Source organism: Erpetoichthys calabaricus, chromosome 9 (genome assembly GCF_900747795.2).
Source record: "Erpetoichthys calabaricus chromosome 9, fErpCal1.3, whole genome shotgun sequence".
In the NCBI taxonomy this organism is placed as follows: Eukaryota; Metazoa; Chordata; class Cladistia; order Polypteriformes; family Polypteridae; genus Erpetoichthys; species Erpetoichthys calabaricus.
In genome coordinates this window covers 181,803,548-181,826,357 of record NC_041402.2, presented here as the reverse complement: position 1 = coordinate 181,826,357, position 22,810 = coordinate 181,803,548, and the positions used below count along the sequence as shown (strand labels likewise).

General features: G+C 40.0%; 1 protein-coding gene across 1 annotated transcript in view; it reads right to left on the bottom strand.

Moving 5' to 3' along the window:
- The window catches only part of hmcn2 (hemicentin 2), a 224,697-nt gene that overhangs the window by 194,186 nt on the left and 7,701 nt on the right, over positions 1-22,810 (bottom strand). The window contains 3 exon segments of the mRNA XM_028808536.2: positions 7,755-7,877; positions 11,586-11,744; positions 14,818-14,888. Coding sequence (XP_028664369.2) covers positions 7,755-7,877; positions 11,586-11,744; positions 14,818-14,888 — 353 coding nt within the window.

Sequence of the window (22,810 nt, the reverse complement as noted above, 5' to 3'; positions counted from 1 at the left end):
CAGGGGGCAAGTTTGTGCATTTGACATATGGACCAGCAATCCTGCTAAGAAATGTAAATGGATGGCAAAAGGCATTCCAGCAGAAAAAAGAGTCGCTATGAAGCATGTCACAGGGCACTTTATAATAAAATGCAATGCAGAGTAAGATACTGTAAGGCATCCAACAAAATAAATAAAGCCTGGTGTGAAATTACAGTGCAAAAGAGAGGGAACTCTGGGAAGGACCAGTAAAAGTACTGGAATCGAATCAAAGCATTAAACTCATGAACAATACAAAACAATACCATAAAATACTGAACAAGCAAATCAATGGACTCACAGCACACTAGTGTAAGAGGTGAAGAGCAAGACAAGTATGACTTCATAAAGGAAAGCACATCATATCACCCTTTGCTTTACAGTCAAAGTAAAAAGAATGTGAACCCTTTGGAATTATCTGGTTTACTGCATGAATTGGTCATAAAAAGTGATCTGATCTTCATCTAAGTCACAGGTACTGATATACACAATGAGCTTAAGCCAATGACACACAACAAAAATTCTACTCTTTCATGTCTTATTTTACAAACACATTCAGCGTTCACAGTGGTAGTGGAAAAAGTAAGTGAACCTTGGGATTTAATAACTGGTTGACCCTCCTTTGGCAGCAGTGACCTCAACCAGGCGCTTCCTGTAACTGCAGATCAGACCTGCACATCGTGGGGGGGTGGGGGGGGGGTGGGGGGGGGGGGGTGGGGGTGGGGGGGGGGGTGGGGGTGGGGGGGGGGGCTACTGGGAATTTGAGCCCATTCTTCCCTGCAGAACTGCATTAACTCTTCCATATTCTTTGGTTGTCTTCTGTGTACGGCTCTCTTCAAGCAATAGGATTGAGATCTGGGCTCTGACTGGGCCACTCCAAAAGGCAGAGTTTGTTCTTATGAAGCCATTGTGCTGTGGATTTGCTGCGATGTTTGGGGCGATTGTCCTGTTGCATCACCCAGCCTCTTCTGACCTTAAGTTGACAGACAGACACCCTAACATTATCCTGGATAATTTGTTCATAAATCTGTGAGTTCATTTTCCCCTCAATGATGGCAAGCTGTCCAGGCCCTGATGCAGCAAAGCAGGCCCAAATTATGATGTTCCCTCCACCATACTTTACTGTAGGGATGATGTTTTGATGTAGATATGCAGTGCCCTTTTTACTCAAAGTGAAGTTCTGCTTGTTCCTCCCAAATAGTTCAATTTTGGTTTCATCACTCCACAAAACATTTTCCCAGTACTGTTGTGGAGTGTCCATGTGCTCTTTCGCAAACATCAGCCGTTCAGCAATGTTCTTTTTTGATAGCAGTGGCTTCCTTCTTGGTGTCCTGCCATGGACTCCTTTCTTGTTCAATGTTTTGCGTATAGTTGACTCATGAACAGAGATGTTGGCCAGTTCTAATGACTTCTTCAAGTCCTTTGCTGTCACTCTAGGGTTCTTCTTTACCTCATTGCTGACTTTGTGTTGTGCTCTTGGGGTCATCTTGGCAGGGCACCCACTTCTAGGCAGAGTAGCCACAATACCAAATTGTCTCCATTTGTAGACAGCTTGCCTAACAGTAGACTAATGAATATCTCAAAACTTTGAGATGACTTTGTAACCTTTTCCAGCCTCATGTAGATTAATAATTCTCGATCGTAGCTCTTCAGACAACTCTTTTGATTCCCATCTGGATATGCTTCTTGTCAAAAGCTCAGACTCAAACTTTATAGTGTTTGTTATCAATCAAAGTCATTCTAGGCCACCCCTCTGAACTCGTTTCATTAAATGGATTCCAGGTGTGCTAAATTCTGACTGCAATGAGCTTTTTAAAAAGTCATTAGCTTAGGGTTCACTTACTTTTTCCAACCTTCAGTTTCACAGTTTGAATGATTTATTCAATATAGTCAAAAATTCTCTGAAAATCTGTGGATCTTTAGTTATAGGAGACTTTGTTTGTTCATTATTGTGACTGACATGAAGATACGACCATGTTTTATATGGGAATTAGACATAAATATAGAGAATTCCTAGAGGTTCACATACTTTTAACTTTGACTGTATATGTCCTTGTCTTTCATAGTGTGTGCTTAAAAGAGTAATTAGCATCACAAGGACAACAGAACATTTCACCACTGGGTAAATACTCTGACTTGCACCTTGACTCCTTTTAGCCACAGGTGACGAGCAGAGATGGAAGTCTGGACACACAGGGCCTGCGCTTTATTAGGAGATCTGTCAATCAGCTTCTGGCCTGTGGCACACTCTACAGTATGAGAGAATGTCAGCTTTCAGTTTATGTATTTTGCTGGCCAATGTAAAATTTAATTCTGTTATCATCCATAAGGACCAGAGTTATGGTCAGAGAGGCTGAGAAAATAACCAGAAAATGGAGAGATCTAAAGGAGGCAGACAGGGACATTGTCAGAAAACAGGCTGCGGTCAAAATACCAAAACAGCAAACACAATTAAAACAACATCATAGTCAAAACATGTGTTAGGTTAGGGTTAGGGTTAGGTTTGGTAGACTTTATTATCCCAAAAGGAAATTTGCAGCAGGAAAGTACAGAAAACATTGTTCCAGAGATCCAATAGATAAACAAAGACACAACAATTGACAACCAATCTTATTGCATAAACACAAACTCAAGATCAATACAAAGAAGAATAATGACTTTCATCAGTACATAAAACAAGAATACGGAATTTAACATTCAGCAGCATCATTCCAAGCAACAGCATTTAAAAAGCTCACAGCTCTAGGAATACAAGAGTTCTTAAACCTGCTGCTCTTTAGCTTTGGAAACCTAAATCTTCAGCCTGATGGCAAGAGCTGGAATTTAGAGAAAAGAGGAATGCATCTGTCTGACTGAACTGAGCTGGCTGTCTGTCTAACCGGTTTACAATACATTTCAGTGATAGAGGTCTGCTGTGAGCCAATCATTTTACTGCTAATTTTTATAATCTTAAGATGGTTTATATTCTTATTACTGAGGTTCCCAAACCAACAGATAGAAGTAAATGTAACAATGGATTCAATAAAGGACTTATAAAAAAGGGCCACTGATGGTTTTGTCCACTTTAAAACAGTTGAGCTTCCTAAGAAAGAGAAATCATGGCTGCCCCTTCTTTATAAACTTGCTCTGTGTTCAGATCAAAGTTTAGTTTGTTGCAGTGATTGTTCCGAGATATTTGTATTGCTCTACCATCTCCACGGTCTCTCCTGTAATTGAAGCTAAGATGGTGGATGGTAGGGAGCACCTGAAATCTACCACCATATCATTTGTCTTATAAATATTCAGTAGTAAATAGGAGCAATCACACCATTGAGCCATTTGTTAGTCATTTAGGTTATGTTTAATTGATAAATGTATTTTCTCAGTTATATTAATATGTTTGCTTTTATATATTGTGGCGGACGGCTGGGACCCATGCCCGGCCGGGATGCTCCTTTGTCACTGGATCCGGGGGAGCAGCCACGGGAGCCACGCTACATCCCTCGGAACCTTTGTTGGCAGCCCCCACTGGGTTGCGTCGGGGCCACTTTCGTTGAACACCAGAGCTCATCCTGGTTGGGTTCTGTGGCCTCCGCCAGGGGGAGCTGCATAGAGCTGCACAGCTTAATGAGCCCGTCTGGGCGGGAGCGCAGCCACACCAGGAAGTGCAGTCGGAAGTAGATCAATGAGCACCTGCAGCACTTCCGGGTGGGCTATAAGAGGAGCTTGCAGCCACTACTCAGGGCTCCAGAGTCGGGAGGAGGAGGAGGAGGATGATGACGACAACAACAACAACAAAGTGCCCTGGGAGGACTGAAGGAAAAGAAGAGTGGTTTGAAGACAGGTGAAGAAAAAATAAAATCTTTTTGTTTATTTTACCCGTGCCTCTGGTGTCAGTTGTGTCGTGTCTGGTCGGGCACATATATAGCGCCTTGTTACAATATTAATGCCTAACCTATGGGAGATTATATTATATTCCCCACAAGCTAAATTGAAATGGAATATTCAGATTATCAATTGTCCCTCTGACTACAGACAAGGCCCAGTTTATGATCTGCCTTGCAGTTGGTAAGACATGGAAGGAAAACAGTTTTCAGACATATCCTGTAACGTACCATATTGACCATACTGAATGTGACGTATGTATAGAATACACTGAATGTAATAAGTAAAGCATATGTAAGTTTGCCATAGAGAAATAACACAGCCTTTAAGTACAGAAAGTAACTGAAGTTCCACAAGAAAAAGCTGAGTTTGTAAAATAACCATTTTTTCCATTTTTGTCTTTTATCCTGTGTGTGTAAAAACCTTTTTCTCTATTTGCGTGTGAACTGTTTTGCTTTGAATTTTCACTAAATCTTTTTAAAACAAATTTTATAGGACTGAGTAATTTGTTTTGTTCCGCATTTGACTCATGCTGGATCCTACCTTGCCAACTCAGTTGCAACTCGATTTTGGGAAACTGAAAAAGATGCAACTGCATCATCATTAAGCAAGCATTCTTCAGACTGACTAGTAGTTGTTGCCCCTAACTATCACTAATGATTAGGGTTTTTCTTTTGTTATTTAGTCCAGCGTTCAAGCACCATAATAAATGCAGTGCACCATCACCTTACATATGCACTGAGTGATGACTTATTTTGTCATATGACCTCCATGTTACACGACAGACAGCAGACATGACCAACACAGACAACATGGCCACAGCCATGCAAAGCATCCAAAAAATAGAATAGAAAACAGTGCTGTGGAAAAGTCAATGAAGTAACAATAAAGTACATAAAAAATTCAAAAGGTCCAAAAATTAAATGATATTGTTTACACCACTGCCAAAACAAGGGTCCATTGCAAGTTGTATGGTACGTAGGAAACCACCAGGGGGCAGTGTCCCCACTGGAGTAGAATCTAACGCTCACAGGTGATTTATTAAGAATAATCTCTATTAAGAAATAATCCATTTTAAATGACTATGGCTTGCATTAGAATGCTGACGGGAAGAGAGCAGGAGCCTCAAAGTCCTTATTTTAAAGAAATATGGAAGCTGATTAGTGCATTGCTATTCTGACACTTTAATCATTCCTAATGTTACAAAGCTCCTTTCTTAATGAAAACCTTCTTGAATTATTCTATGTGAACGTTATGACATCCCGTTGCATTTTATATGACACTTTTTAGAGTGAAGGCTATCTCAAATTCTTCATATAAAAAGCACCATTCAGATAATTCAAATTTTACATGAAGTAACATCTTTCATAATGATCATCATCCAAAGGCGTTTACATGAATTTACAAAGCACCTTAATCGTGTTGTATTTCATGCAATGCCTTTGATATTGAATGCTGTTTCAAAGCTCTTTACACAAAGAGCAAATACAATAAATTATAACATGAAGTAGCAGTCCTGTGCAGAGAATGGAGCCCCACTCTGGTTTTAGCATCAGCAGACATAGTCAGGTGAACAACATAAACTAGTGTTTCATTTTGTTAGTTCTGTTATGTGTGTGCTTACTGGAGAGAAGACAAGCCACATTAATTGGACAAGTGTATTTCAATTATGTAGCTGTATACTGTGGGCTCCTTCATGCTGACAAATGGGGGAATAGCAGAATAATAGTCTGTAGAATGCAAAATTCAGCAGTTGGTGAAGAAGTGGCATATTACTGGTTCTCTGAGTAAAGCACCAAAACCAAGAAACCCTTCCATCAGTACCCACCAACATTATGGATCATATAGAAAGCCATCCCAATAAGTCGACCCAGCAATTGTCACAACAGAAAGGTTTGTGACAAATGTCAAGTCAGCATGTCTATTATGTGCTCATGTGCCACTCGGCACAATGGATGTCACAATAAAGCACTTTATGTGAAAACACCATAGAGGATAAATCACACTATATTCAAATTCTGTTACTGCCAAAAGGGATCCCACTATGTTGGGCCCCTTCAGAAAGGCCCTTAACCTGAAGATTGCCCCAAGTGGAACTGTACAGTAGTTGACCCTATGCTCTGACCTCCAAAACATCTTATGAAAAGACTGAAGTGTGTAAAACAGCTAAATCATCTACTTAGACATCTGTTATCCAATTGACATAATTTGTTTTAGGGTTTTGGGGCCAAAGCCTATTCAGGCAGCATCAGATCATAGGTAGGAATCATCCCTGAACGGGCAACTGGTGCATCGTAAGGGACAGTCATTCATCCACAAACAATCACTCACCGTATGGTCAGCAAGGCTAAGTTGCACATTTTCTTAACGTGGCAGGAAAACCAACATGTTGGAAAAAATAAAACAACACAGAACCCGCGAGAACATAGAAACTCTATATTGACAGAACTTGGGCCAAGATTTGAATCCTGGGTTATAATGCTGTGAGGCATCTAACTCATGCTTTCTTTATTTTCAGTAATGCCTTTAATATTGAATATCATCTCAAAGGGCTTTTCAGTTACACCACAAGACAATTAAATCAGGCTTAATTTTCTACAGTCACCTCCAGCCAGCTAACTTGTGTCTGTATGGGCTTTCCTCCTGGTACTTTGGTTCTCCTCCTATGCTCCAAAGATGTACATGCTGGGTTATTGGGCAATTTCTGGGTGTACGAGTGTAGGCTTTGTGATTGACTGGCAGCCTGTAAGGGATTAGTTCTCATCTTATGCCCAGTGCTGCAAATATAAGCCTTAGCATCCCATGACCTTAAAATGGAATAAAAATGTTTGGGAATATTATCTCAATTCCTAGTGGGCACATTCCAAAAGTGTTTTTGTTTTATGTACATAGGGTCTCCATAGTGATTACTACATTAGAGTACTGCAACATCATTCTGTATCACATCTTTCACACACAGAACTCATTAAGTGTATGTATATAGTGCCTTTCAGAGTGTTATGTTGATTCATTCTTTATTTTAGATATCACCTTTCATACTTAACACCATACCAATGCTTTTTATGAGAAGAACTAACGAAGGAAAAACTTACTTTATATTTCTCAACAAACTCTATTCCATACAGTTTTTTTTTACATTTTCTGTAAATTTCTCATTGAATGCTATATGGATGTGCTTAAATTGAAAAGCAAAAGAGAACAAAAGTTTATTTTAATTTACCAAAATCATGTACATTTCATGGGTGGGACAGCTCATGCAGGACCCCCAATGAGTAAATATTTGGAAATGAAACTTCAGCTTTAAGTGTTATAATCTATAACCGCTAGGAGGCCCCAGTTGGCCCAAATAAATTGTCACGATTAGACTAATTGTCAACTTTAAACTGACTTAATATAAGTAACTGGAGGTGTGTGCATAAATGTCCTTTGCAATGTGTGCCCCTGAATGTGCCCTCACTGGACTAGTGTCCTGTCCAGAGCTGGTTCTCACCTTAAACCTAATGCTGCTTTGAGAGTCATTAGCTTTCTATGACCCTGAACTGAATATATGAGTTAGATAATGGCTTGATGGATCCCAGGAGTGCGCGCTCATACTGCGGCAGAGAACCAAGCCTTACAGTCTCCATTATCGTTAGGCCTTTACTGTCACTTTCTACAAAATGCATTGACAAGAAGCCCATTGACTGATCATGTAACAACAGCAAAACGTTCACAAAATTGGAGAGTTATACTAAGAGAGGAAATGGACAAGGCCATCTGGCATAAAGCTGAATTCACTTGTGGTACTTACCACCACTGATGAGTGGCAAAGGCATGGCCAATTATGGGCACAGCTTTGTCAACATAATAAGAACCCTGCCTTCAAGTCTCACCTCGTTCACTTGCTGCTTATCCAGGTGGAAGATCTGTCCAGAGCTGGTGGCCGCAATCTCTTCATAAGCTCTGTACCCTGGCTGGCTGCGGTCACCACAGTCCCCAGTTAGAACAAATACAACCTGCCAAAGTAACAAAAGATCATTTAAGATAGTGAGGGTGTTGGAGTGAAAATGGAGCAATTCTCACTAGGAAAACAGAAGAAAAACATTTGAAATGGACTGGGGTTGGGGAAGAGATCAAAGAGGCAGTGCAGGACCCAATTTAGAGCAAAGCTCAAGAAGACACAGTGAGCTAAATCATAACTTCTCCAAAAGTCAGAGTGGAAAAGAAACACCAACCAGGGGGCACAGATTCCCATTCAAGTATATTGAAGAACAAGGGGAAAAATGGAATTCCTGGACGAACAGTTGGAGTTGTGAGGAAGTACCAGGAGCAGTGTACCCTCAGGGGCATAGTAAACTCCGGGAAGCCTAAATGAGAGTCTGGACCTTAAAAAGAAAGCTGGTGCCTCTGAATTCAATTAACCACAGTGTGGCCACTGGGCCTTGGAACTTTGTTAGGCAAAGGGCATGGGAGCCTGAGAAGGTTAGCTACTGTGTGAAAATAATGTACTGAATAACAGAGAGGATGACCTTGCCAAATCAATTTTTTAGGTTTTTCTTTGAATAGGTAACTGGAATAGTTGACAAAAACACAGCATATGAAATTTTACTTAGACTTTTAAAAAGTATTTGCTTCACATCACACCAAAGACTAATTCTGAAACTAGAAACAGTAGGCATCCAAGGAAACCTAAAAAAAACTGGATCTCAATTTTGTTAATTCGGAGGAGACAAAGAGCAAAGATAAAACGAGAATGCTGCATGTGGTGTGAGGTCATCAGTAGAGTCTCTCAGGGGTCTTTTCTTGGACCCTCACTACTTTTTCTGATTTATATTAATCACATTGATTCCGGTATAGTCAGTTAACTTGTGAAATTCACAGATGGCGCTGGCAGACACTAAGGAGGCAGCAAAAAGAATTCAAAAGATCTGGACATCCTCCAGAACTGGGCCAACACCTGGAAAGTGACGTTTAATGTAGAAAAGTGCAAAGTGATATGCGTGAATTACAAATATATGATGGGAGATTACTGTCCTAAAGAAAGCGACATCTGAAAAGGATTTAGGAGTTTCTGTTGACATAACATTTTCATTATCTTAGTATCATGCAGAAATAATTACAAAAGGCAAATAAAATGTTAGGTCATATTATAAAAACTGTTGGATATAAATCGGGGAATGTAAAGCTCAGACTAGTAAGAACACTTGTATTTCCTCATTAACAGACCACAAGCCTTGCACATGGGTAAGCACTTCTCTTCATCCATAATATTCAACACTGGGGTACCACAGGGCTGTGTGCTGAGCCCTCTCCTTTATCCCCTCTTCACAAATGGCTGTAAATCTACCTATGATGCTAACATCATAATAAAGTTTGCAGACGACACTACTGTGATAGGCCTGATCTCTAATAATGACAAAGCAGCCTGTAGAGAAGAGGTTGAGAGTCTGGAGAATTGGAGCCAGAACAACAGCCTTGCTCTCAATTCCAAGATAACAAAGGAACTGATTCTGGACTTCAGAAGACTGAACTGCAGTGGTCACCATCTCATCAGCATAAACAGTGAAAGGGTGGACAAAGGCCAGAGTTTCAGATTCTAGGGAGTCCATATCGGTCAGGACCTGTCATGGCTTCACTTTGTAAGGAGCCTGAAGAAAGCACAACTCCACCAACAGCTGCTGGTTAACTTCTACAGGTGCACCATAGAGTCTGTCATCACCTACTGCATTACAGCGTGGTACTCTGGCTGCCCCTCTGAGAACAGGAAGACCCCCCAAGCATATCATCAAGATGGCTCAGCGAATTACTGGTACTCAGCTACCGTCAGAGGAAGATATCTTCACTACCTGCTACAGAAGGAGAGTATAGAACATTTGTAGAGATCCAACCCACCCCAGCCATAGCATTTTCACTCCTCTGCCGTCTGGCAGGTGTTTCAGAGCCCTGCATACCAGCAGTACCAGGCTGAAGATCAGCTTTTACCCCATTCTATAACAGAAACCACCACTGATTGAACTGCAACAACCCCACACAGTCACACACTTATACGAGACCCACGTGGAGCCCATGACCATTGCATCGACATAATTTATTATTTATTTATTTATGCTTACTAGGGGACTTTGCCCCCTGCTTGCTTCGCTTGCCAACCCCCTGGCCAGCCCTACGTACTAGCCTCTTTGCGGTTCTACCACTCACATATAGGGATGTGGATGTACAATTTAAACAGATTTTAATTTTCATTTGAAGTGTTAAATTTGCATCCACACGATGTATAACTGCCGTGATTGCATTTTGTTCCTCTCTCTCTCTATTAAATAAAATTACCTTTTCGAATGTTTGGTTCTGAGATTTGTTAATTGTCTTTGCAAAAGCTTGTCTAACTGGAAACTGTTAATGTTTTAATACGAATGGCATATCAAGACCTTTATTGGATACATCCTTCTTTCAACAGTAATTCGGCCGGTGGAAGACCAGATGGTGTTAACGGTTGTAGATATTCTTTGTGATATTGTAAGTTGTTGTTTTCATCTTCCGCACGATCACCACCAACTGTTTCAGCATAGTCTATTGATACTCATTTAACCATTTTGCCGTGTTACCGATTGATATTTTTGGCATAAATTCGCTTGACTTCATCGGTTCTCTGTGCTAGGATTGCCTATGTACTCATTTTTTCTGTTGATACTCCTTGGTGATTAAGTTCTTCAATAAGATTTGGACATAGTAAGTCTTCTTTAATTAGGAACTTCAAGTGAGAAAAACGTTAAAAGTTACAAGAGCTGAGAGCGCAGGAACTGTGTCTGACAAAAGCATTCATAAGACTGAGAGGTGACAGTACCGTAGTCTTGTTTGAAAATGGTTGCTAGGCGTGACTTTTAAAAATATTATGGCAATATTCTTGTCTCATGGGACTTGAAAAAATCTTTTCCAAAAGTCTTGTCTCCTAAAACGTCTTGTTGCATCGAAAGATTATTTTCTATAACAGAGAGACTTTTACTCTGTGTATATTTGGTACTGTTGAAAGTAATGGTGCTTCTCCTAGTTTAATGTTTACTTTTAAATTTGTGCTTCTTGTAGTTTAATTTCTATTCTTATATACCTTTATCTAAGGTTTCTATATGCTTGCTCCAAGCGATATGTCATTGTATTGTACTGTGACAATAAAAGTATCTTACATCTTATATTATGTGGAGTATTGTGTGCAGTTCTGGTCACCACACTACAAGAAAGACAGAGCAGCACTTGAAGCTTTGCAAAGGAGAACAAGCAGGTACATCTCAGGACGTAAAGACATGTCCTACTGTGACAGTCTCAGCAGAGGAGACCACGTGGGGACCTCATCTAGATCTTCAAAAAAGTGAATCTTGTACAACAGAAGAAATTAAGGGAAAGTGCATTTAGGACTGAACCCAGAAAACACTTCTTTATGTAAAGACTTGTGGGAATCTTAAATAAACTACCAAGACGTGGGGTTGAAGCAGAAACCTTGACAACCTCTAAGAAGGATCTGGATGAGATATCAGGGACAACTTAAGTAACAGCTAAACAAACAAGCCTGATGGAGTGAATAGAGTACTCTCATTTGTCAAATTTAATGTGTTCTTATGTTCTTATAAGAGATGGAGGCATCTAAATAAACCTGTCCCTCTGTGTCATAGGTACTTGGTGAGGTCTGGCCTATTGTGGTTCTGTTCGAGTTCCACAACACTCCCCCTCCTCACCTGAGACTGCTTGAGCTGTACCAGCTGCAGGACATCTTTCTTCAGGCGGTAGTCTTTTGCTCTGGCATCAGTGAACACATAGATGAATGATTCTGGGAGAGAGACCTCCAGGGCTTTCTTAATGGCTCCAATGCTCATCTCAGGGCAGTCGCCACCTCCCTAAAAAGAAGAGAAAGGCTGCTTGTTCAGAATTTAAGTTGTTTCCAGCTGGCTTTGAAGTTTCATTTTGACAAACAAACACAAATCCAGTAGAAGCCCCCCTACCCTCCATGCCCCCACCCTCCACAACAGTTTGGCCTTGGAGGGTCCAGTGGCTCGTCTGCAGCAATCCCTAATGAGGATGACAGACAGAGGTCAGTGACCTGCTCAGAGACTCCTCTCTTATTGTCAGGCCAGCTCCCACCCCTCAGTTCCCATCAAGAGTGATGACTCACTCTCGAAAGCAGACAGACGGCACCTGGCACAAGACTCTTATGGCCTGAACACAGTCAGAATGGCAGAGGTGATGTCACTACTCCTCTCAGTGATCATTACTAAGGAATTTGATATGAGATGTTAAATATTCTAAAGGGAAGGTAAAGTGCATTTAAAATGAAATATTCCAGCATTGTCAGGCCCAGACTTGTGTGCGACTTTCAGAAATATCAAATTAGAATCAGAATCCCAAGTCAGAAAATTATTGTGCCACACTAGAAGAAGGCAGAATTTTTACGGAAAAGGACCAGAAGGTGAGACGTGATCAAAGTTTCTTACTGGAATACCAATTTTATGTTTTATCTAAAACAAAACAAAAAGCCAAAGGTCAGTACACCAAAGCCAGACTGAAGAAAAGGACTCGCTAACTCTCAGAACATTAGAACAATTTGAACGAGAAGAGGCTATTCAGCCCAACAAAGCTCGCCAGTCCTATCCACTTAATTCATCCAAAAATAACCTCAAGTCGAGTTTTAAAAGTCCTTAAAGTCCTACTGTTTACCACGCTACTTGATAGCTAAGTCCAAGTGTCTATGGTTCTTTGTGTAAACAAAAACTTCCTAACATTTGTGTAAAATTTACCCTTAACAAGTTGCCAACTTGTTTTATCCAGTTTCAGATGACCAGGCAGTACATCACACCAACCTTTAAACTGATGCAACTGACGTACCTGCAGATCCTGCAATGAAACTTTGGGGTTCATGGAGACTTCTTTTTGTATCAAATGGTCAGCTCATGGGTCGAATTATGCTGGGTCAGCCAGTGGTGGACAAATTAGTAATCATTTGAGATCATCACTACTTGTAGGTGATTTTATGGAAGAAGATGATCCGCTGTGGCAGCCCCTAACGGGAGCAGCCAAAGGAAGAAGAAGAAGCTACTTGTAGATGATTTTCCTTGTGGTGGAGTGATTGAGTTCAGATTATTTGGTGATCTTTTTAAATCCGTTGCCGGACTCTTAGGCATGAGAAGGCATTAGAGAGCTCTTGAATTTCCCCTTAGGATTAATAAAGTATCTATCTATCTATCTATCTATCTATCTATCTATCTATCTATCTATCTATCTATCTATCTATCTATCTATCTATCTATCTATCTATCTATCTATCTATCTATCTATCTATCTATCTATCCATCCATCCATCCATCCATCCATCCATCCATCCATCCATCTATCTTTCTATCTTTTGATGCTGGCATTGTGACGCCGCACACACACTTCAACAGCAAGCAGAACAGACCCTCAATATCTGTGGGTTAAATCAGACAGGGTCCAAATAGGAGGTTCTAATCATTGGCACCTCATCTGGAACACCTGATTCTGATTTAATTGACTTGAAGAGGTGGTAAATAGAGGGGTGCACTTACGTTTTCCATGTGAAAAAAACACATTTTTGTTCCTTTAGCTTATGAGAATAAATATACCATGTCAGTTGTATGTGCCATTTGTTCAAATGTATCACTTTAATCTGTACGCATTGTTCGGATGAAGATCTACTGTTTGCCTGTGTAAATATTTAGAAAATGTCAACAATATCCATGGGGTGTACTTACATTTTCACATGACTGTATTTTTAAAGGTCTTAAATACACTTCCAGTAATTTCTAAGTAAAAATATAGAACTCAGAATGTATCCAAACTCCAAAAGGAGGAAAAGAAACAGAAAAAGGTCAGAAAAATGTAAGAATAAATTATTATTAGTATTTGGATCCAATAAAGGGAGCAGACTCCCTAGAAATGAATTAGAATATGAATTATGAATTAGAAAGAATATGGTAGAAGAAAGTTACATATTTGAAGCTATTGAAAAATGCAAATATCTGAATTACTTTCACATGTCAGTGTCATTCTGACACATTTTTCTGAATGTAAAATAACTGAAAAATACAAAAATGCCAGCTAATTAAACAATGAGATCAATTGGACAATAAGACTGACCCAGTGATTTGTGTAGATGACTGAAATGTAACATGAAGCCACAGGGGTCCCCCAAGTCTGAACTGGAGAACCCCTGGTCTTGAGCATGGCTAGGGAGGAACAGGGGTCTACAGCATACCAGGCGGGGTATGGGGCTGCCTCATGGGTTAAACTTGTGGAATTAATTTTTTTCCTCTGTTTTATTTATCTTTGTATTGTAGCTTCCTCACTCACCCCAAAGATCCACACATTAGTAGAATTTTGGGCTCTAAATTGGCCACATCTTTGCCTTGCACCCGTATTAGCTTTAATTATTGCACTCAGCACCGATGGTACTGGTGTAGGCACAGACCCCTGCCACCTTCAGTTTCAATAAGCACGTTTGAAAATGTTATGTTATGGTTTTCAATTTTACAGTGTACTGGGATTGGACTGTGACTCCCAGAAGCCCCCGACAAAAGTTAAAGTGGGCTCCGGAACTTGGGTGTGGAAGTACAGCCACGCTTCAAACTACTCAGTCTTGGCAAGAAATAAGAAGAGCAGTCAGTGGGTCATACATGTGTGCTGTCCAGGGCAGTTCCCCACTGTGTCAGGTAGCCACTTAGCCCTTCTTCCCAAAGCCACTTGTATGACTGCCATATCGGCAAGATTTACCTCAGTATGTCAAGGGTGGGTGTGCCTCAGCACTAAGACACATTTAAAACGAATTAGAGAATCCCCGGCTTCCAGAGTGTGGATTCTTTGATCTGGAAGCAGCCAGGTGGCCCAGTGAATACGTTCTCTGCAGACACGCAGCCTTCACTTCCACATACATGAACATGATGTGCGCCCATCACTCACCTGCACAAACAGATCCTTTAGGTCTTTTTGAAACTGAATGGGGTCCATGGTCATCGAAATGGGCCCAATATCTGAAAGTAGCCAAAAGGAGAAAAGAAATGTAAAAAATACAACAGCAATGCATAGGCATGAGAAGTCATACAGAAAAAAAATCCATGTATTTTTGAACACTCGTTTTCTGTTACAATATCACAGGGGTACACAGTGAGCCAACCATAGATGGGATGCCTCTCCGTCATTGTGCTGTCCCTTGGGTTCAAATCCCTCAAAGTACTTTATCAGGATTACACTTAAGGCTTCATTACAGAGAGCATTTCTCAGATTGAGGCATGGTGGAACAGTGGTATGGGTTTGTACATTGTTGTGTCCTGCCACAGAGTGACACTCCACCCTATATTTGGGTTGCACCTTGCACCAAATGCTGCCTAAGAAAAGCACTGTCTTCCAAAAACTAGAAACAAGTGAGGAAATGGATGGGTAGGGTGATATATGAGGTGTCGCCTGGCCAAACCTTTCCACATCAGAGTGAAGTGACATTTAACAGAAAAGACCAGAAAGACAGCCCTCAAAAGGCTGTACCAGTAGGCAGTGGAAGAACTCAGACCACTTCACTTTCTGCACACTTTATTGTGTCGTAGATATAATTTAAATTGGACACATTTGTCATTTTTGCACATTTTTGTGCTGGAGGGTGGCTGAAGATGGAGACATCCACCAGTAAACCTCGTGTGAGGGAGCAAGGGACAGATAGGGCATCTGACAGTGCATTAGGCTACCAGCAGTAGTGACGATAAAATATCAGCTAAAATGCCATACAAAATCATCAAAGATAAAGATCTACCAATATCTTGTCACATAGTCCAAGCACCAAAGGAGAGTTCTTGACTTCAACATCAATTTCTAAACACTGAAAGCAGAAGTAAAAATGAACATTCATAAACTTCCAGATTTTCTTTAATGGGCAAAGTGCTAAACTTTATTGTTGATAAGTCATTGACATGATTCATGATAATGATGAGGACTATAGTGAGATATGCAAGTTCTCACACCTTTTAAACTGTGTAAAGAAAACACAAAGCCATCAAGTTTCAAGACTGAAGTGAAAAAGCTGAGGCTGCACGTGTGCACACCTGAGCCAAAGTATTTGGCAAGAATACTGCAGGGTCCAAGGGTCTGCTCAAGTAACAAGAAAGAGGCTAGCAGCGACAGGCATAAAGGAAATTTCACATCTCTCTATTATATAAAAAAATCTTGCGACAAGACTTTTTTTCCAAGAGATTGTTTTTAGTCCCGCGAGACGAGACTTTGGCCATGAGATTTTTTCAAGTCCCGCACTCCTCTCAACCATATTCACCCACACACACGGTCCTCTCATCTCCCATTCGTATGAATGCTTTTGACAGACACAGTTCCTGCACTCTCAGCGCTTATAAATTTGAATGTTTTCCTCACTTTAAGTTCTTCAATTAAAGAAGACTATCTTATTGAAGAATTTCATCCCGAAGGGTTATCAACAGAAAAAATGAGCGCACAGGCAATCCTAGAAACGATGAAGTCAAAAGAATCAACACCAAAAACGTCGATTGGTTACAGGCCAGATTGGTTAAATGCGTATCAATAGACTGTGCTGAGACAGTTGGTGGTGATGGTGCAGAAGATGAAAACATCAACTTACAATATCACGAAGAATAGCTACAACCGTTAACACCATCCGGTCTCCCACTGGCCGAATTACTGTTGAAAGAAGGATGTATCCAAGAAAGGTAATGTAGTACATCTTCAGGGGATAACATTAGACACTAAACGTATTAAAGCGTATTAAAATGTTTACAGTTTCCCATTAGAACAGATTTTGCAAAGACAATTAACAAATCTCAGAGCCAAACATTCGAAAAAGTCATTTTATTTATTAGAGAGAAAGAAACGATATTCACTCATGGGCAGTTATACGTTGCGTTGTCACGATGTAAGTCCAAAACGGAATCAAAATTTAAAGCGATACTGACAAAAAGTTAATAAAGTTACTGAAGTTTTACAGTAAAAGTGTAAGTTTAAAAAGTATTTGTGTTTTAATTTCAAATCCAAACAGAACCAAATTGTATAAAGCAATGAATAACTCTAACACAACATGAAACATAATTTACTTTCAAATTATTACGTTTTACTATTTTTTACTATGGTTAATTACTCGCTGTAATGTAAAATAGTTAGTTCTATTATGCATATGTAACAATTCCCATGAAATAACAATCTGTTTAAATTGTACATCTGTATCCCAATACGCGAGCGGCAGAACCGCAAAGTGGCTAGCACATAGTGCCAGCCCAGGGGTTGGCAAGCAAAGCGAGCAGGGGGCAAAGCCCCCTAGTACTCCATGAAGAAATACTTTTCTAGCTAAGAAACTGCAGTGAACGTACCCTGGAAAACTGGAAAAAAATGGACTATGACTAAGTTGATTTGCTATAAACAGTTTAGCGATATGTTAAAGTACCGAGGTGTGTTTACTGCTTCTTGTTTAATGTTTGCACAACAGCGTCATCTGCTGGGAGAATGGGAGTTAGTGCCCCACTTGCCCTTAATGCAAAAATGTTGCAGCTACAAGACAAATTAAGTCTTAACTTAATTTTGAAGTTGTTGCTTGAAACTGAGTTTTCAGCATTGCTCATGGCATCTAATGTTTCTTTACTTGTAATGTTGTATGCTTATGAGGACTCTACATGACTTTCAGGGAAGACTGTTGTAACTGACACTGATATAATAATAATAATAGCAATAACTCATTACATTTTTGTAGCACTTTTCTCACTACTCAAAGCACTCTCCATGGAGGGAGGACCCAGGATGTGAACCCACAATCTCCTTACTGCAATTCAGCAATGCTGCCACTAGGAGGCACACAGCCTGATGGGATGGTAGAGAATTCGGATTACCTAAGGGACCTTGACCATGAGACAAAAATGGGAGGGGTTCATGTTACAGGAGCTTAGACCAGAAGAGTTGAAAGTCAGAGAATGTGAAAAAGTTGGCTGTGGAGTTAGATATTAAAAGGGTGGAATTTGAAACTCAGCAAGATACCCGACTTCAGCTTGACATAGAGGCCATGGACATCATCATGATCTTTCCTAATGTCTTTGATGTTAGCAAATACATTTGCTTAATTTATCTTTTTAGAGAATATTATGTTGATAAATATTTTACAGTATTAAAAACTGCATTACACTGGCCAGAAGATGCCAGGACATAAATGCAGTTATGCAGTCGGGTTGAGGGTCAAATTTTATGTCTAAATTGTTTGCTCAAGCTTTACAGCAGATGGAAGTAAAGCATAAAATATCATCCAGAATCTCAAGAGGTTTTTTAAAAAAATCCATCAAACTTTGAAGTGCATGCTGCATTCTTACTATTTTTAAGTTTGAGAAAGGCTGGGGTGAGGATGGGTCCTTTACCGTATTATTTGCTGTCAGAGAAGTTGTTCAGGGCTCTCTTGGGTTTAGCTCTTCAGAACTTGCATTTGGCCATAGAGTAGTGAAGGAAGAGTAAAGAAACAGACGTCTGAAACTTTGTCAGATATTGAACATTTATTGGATTATGTTTGTGACTTATTATATATTCCATATTACAACATTCAGATTTCGATGTTCAGCCAACAACGGGGCATTAATGGGGATCTCCTAATTACCACGGGGTGTTCTGCACACAGGACTCTTAACAGAGCCATACAAGATTAGGGTGTGAGCAGCCCTTATTTAATACAATACATTTTTATAGCTCTCTTTACATAAAAATCATATGGAAACTGCAGCTGCACTTTGATACAGGCTCACTAGTTTAAAGTGTAAAGGCCAAACTTGGAAAATAAAATTTGCTTCCTGTCCTGCACCCTACTGATGTGGATTTCAGGCTCTGACTTGCTGTGTTTATTGGTTTATTTGATTTTACAGAAGTCTCTTTGGGCCAATTGCAACATACGAAAAGTTGCATACTAACAGGAGTTCATGCCATGGTTAGTGTGCAGCTGGGAATTAATCTTGAACTCCACCTTAAGCTCAGTTGCTATGAATTTAGAAACTCAGCTCATTCCGCTGCACAGTACTAAACCCGATCTCAGCTGAAACAAACGCAAAGCAACAGCCGCTGCCATCTACAATTGACGAAAGTAGCAGATTAGCTTAAAGGAATACTCCACCCGAAAATGATGTGCTTTAAATGTTACATTTATGACCAATGCTGGACCAACAGTAAACAATATCATCTCTCTATTATAATAAAAAAAATCTTGGGAAGAGAGACGAGACGTGACTTTCTCAGAGAGACACTTTCACTTCACACGAGACGAGACTCTGTTCTAAGAGATTTAACTAGGACTGCGGCCAGAAATAAAAGACAAAGAGTAGAAGACAAAGTAGAACGTCATAAAGAATTCCAAAACATTGGCGTGGTACACATGCAGAGCAGGTTAGAGATAATGGAAGTATGAAAATTCAAAAGTCGCAAAAAAATGATAGTAAAGATTGCATTAGTGCAAACAAACGAAAATTATCACTCAGTGAAATAACGGAACAGCGAAAAGAGGTCGAATATATTGTTTGGATATAAACTTTAAGTCAGAGACTTGTAGATCGTCTAATACGTGTTGCAATCAAGGAAAAGTAGTGTTTCTTCCCAACGAAGAGGCGTATACGCGACAATTAAAAGATTTGTTGTTTGGTGAAAGTGAAATCGACATATGCGAGCGGCAGAGACACAAAGTTGCTAGCACGTAGCGCAGGCAGGGGGGTTGTACTCGTGTCTCATAATCCATATATCAAGTCATCCTGATGTATGCTCGTAACATGCAAAATACATTTTTTTCTTAAATATTGTTACATAAATACCTCCATAAAATGAACGTACTCTACAAACAAAAAGGCCATTCACACATGAGTTGTGCTTTTGAATTGAAGGTAAGACTCTTGACCAATGAATGAGGAGGAGAGGTGGGCCTTTGAATCAAATCTAATTTATGTGAATCAACAAATGTGATTTTTTATTTTAATAATGAAGTTTAATGTCAATCGGTTTTAATAGAAATGAGATTCTTAGAAGGTTTTTGTTTTCCTACAGGTTTTTTAGAAATTTAGTTTTCAGTTCTGTTAAATTAAAAATTACAGTATTTTGACTGGTTATTAGTTTGTATCTTCTGTAATGATTTTGCAATACAGTAATCCCTCCTCCATCGCGGGGTTGCGTTCCAGAGCCACCCGCGAAATAAGAAAATCCGCGAAGTAGAAACCATATGTTTATATGGTTATTTTTATATTGTCATGCTTGGGTCACAGATTTGCGCAGAAACACAGGAGGTTGTAGAGAGACAGGAACGTTATTCAAACACTGCAAACAAACATTTGTCTCTTTTTCAAAAGTTTAAACTGTGCTCCATGACAAGACAGAGATGACAGTTCTGTCTCACAATTAAAAGAATGCAAACATATCTTCCTCTTCAAAGGAAACAGAGAGGAAAGCAAACAAATCAATAGGGCTGTTTGGCTTGTAAGTATGCGAAGCACCGTGGCACAAAGCTGTTGAAGGTGGCAGCTCACACCCCCTCCGTCAGGAGCAGGGAGAGAGAGAGAGAGAGAGAGAGACAGAGAAAAATCAATACGTGCCCTTTGAGCTTTTAAGTATGCGAAGCACCGTGCAGCATACTTAAAAGCTGCACACAGAAGGTAGCAACGTGAAGATAATCTTTCAGCATTTTTAGACGGGAACGTCCCTATCGTCTAGGTGTGCGAACAGTCCCCCTGCTCACACCCCCTACGTCAGGATCACAGATAGTCAGTGCAAGAGAGAGAGAAAGAAAAGTAAGTTGGGTAGCTTCTCAGCCATCTGCCAATAGTGTCCCTTGTATGAAATCAACTGGGCAAACCAACTTGAGGAAGCATGTACCAGAAATTAAAAGACCCATTGTCCTCAGAAATCCGCGAACCAGCAAAAAATCCGCGATAGAGTGAAGCCGCGAAAGGCGAAGCGCGATATAGCGAGGGATCACTGTAATTATGTGTTCATTTTTAAGTTCGTAGTAAACTCTTAAAGAAAGGAAATAAAAGCCGCAACAATCTGGTCATGTTCTGCTTCAAACTTGTAGCCATGGTTCTCGTTTATTTTGTTACTAATTCCTACCAAATATCTCATTAGTTGATATCTAACTTCATTTGGTATATTTATACATAAATACACTTGTTCAAATAAAAACTAGCATTAACTTGTCAGTTATATATAAACATAAAGCAAATAAAAATATAATTATATATCAATATGGTCTCCGCTTTAACTTACTAATCAGACTCATTGCAAATGAAGCCCCTGTAGCTTATTTGATAAGAGGCTCACATCCCACTAACCAGACATTTATAGACCGAGTCCCACCATTCCAAAGCAAACATAGTGTGCCATTTACTAAGAAGTCCTGAATTTCACAGTGATCCCCAAAATTCAGTCAGCTCCCTCCTTCAGTTCATACCCTACACCACTCTTCTGTATGGCCTGCTGCACAGGCTGTTCTCAAGTGATCCTGCAGAGGCACAGCGGGAAGGAGGAAATATTAACATTCGTTCAATCGGGCAGGCCTGCAGTTGCTTGATAAATGACAGGCACATTTCCTGTCTCTTACAATTGAGACAGAGAAATGTCCAACACAGACCGAGTTTATCCCAGGGGCTGTGGAAACAAAAACAGTGTAACATGGAGCAATCCCAAAGCTACAGTTCCCTAACCTTTGGCTTCAGGTCCATAGGGTCACTGGTTTACATGATAAGGGGGCTTTTGGACTTCCACAAAGGTCTCCTTCTCTCCCAACATACTAACATAGATAGATATGTAAATCACCATATAAATGAAAAGGGCTTCAGAAAATATATTGGTAGATAAGAAAGGAGCTATATGAAAGATAAATATGAAAAGCACAATGAAACTAAATAGATACATGTGAAAGGCACGATAGATAGATAGATAGATAGATAGATAGATAGATAGATAGATAGATAGATAGATAGATAGATAGATAGATAGATAGATAGATAGATAGATAGATAGATAGATAGATAGATAGATAAGCTATTAGGTGGTGATGGGGAGGGAGAAAGAGAGAGATAGCCTATTAGAGACAGGGGATGATTAGAGGGCCTGAGTGACTAGATTGTGGTGGGCAGTTTAGCCAGGACTTTAAGATACACCCTACTCTTTTCGAGAGATACCCAGGGATCTTGATTGACCACAGTAAAACAGGACCTCAATTTTACATCTCATCTGTAGGATGGCACCATTTTTACAGCACAGTGTTCCTGTCACTTTACTGAGTCATTGGGATCCACATTCAGACCACAGGGTAAGCGCCCCCTGTTGGCCTCACCGACACCTCTTCTGGCAGCAACCCAAGCTTTTCCTAGATGGCCTCCCATCCAAGTACTGGCCGGGGCCAAACAAGTTTAGCTTCAGGTGGATGAAGTGTTTGAAGTGCATGTGGTATGGTGACAAATGGCTCTGTCAGTTGCCCTTAATACAGTCCTAATTTGTTGAGGTATGCACTCATGAAGATATCAAAGTAAGATAAAAGATTGCTGCACCAGTGTTTTTTTGTAGACGTCTGTCCTCAACAGCTCATTCCACAGGTGCCAGATTGGAATATTCAAACACTGCCTTCTTTGTATGAATTGACACTGTTTCCCACTCCATTACAGCACCATCCCCAGCCTGCATTGCTGACCGTTTCGTACATTCAGGTCCTCCAATCAGTTTCAGATAGATAGATAGATAGATAGATAGATAGATAGATAGATAGATAGATAGATAGATAGATAGATAGATAGATAGATAGATACTTTATTAATCCCCAAGGGGAAATTCACATACTCCAGCAGTAGCATACTGATAAAAACAATATTAATTAAAGAGCAATAAAAATGCAGTGCAAGTTTAAAAAAAAAGCAAGGTGGAGAGTGCAAGGCGGGTATAACAG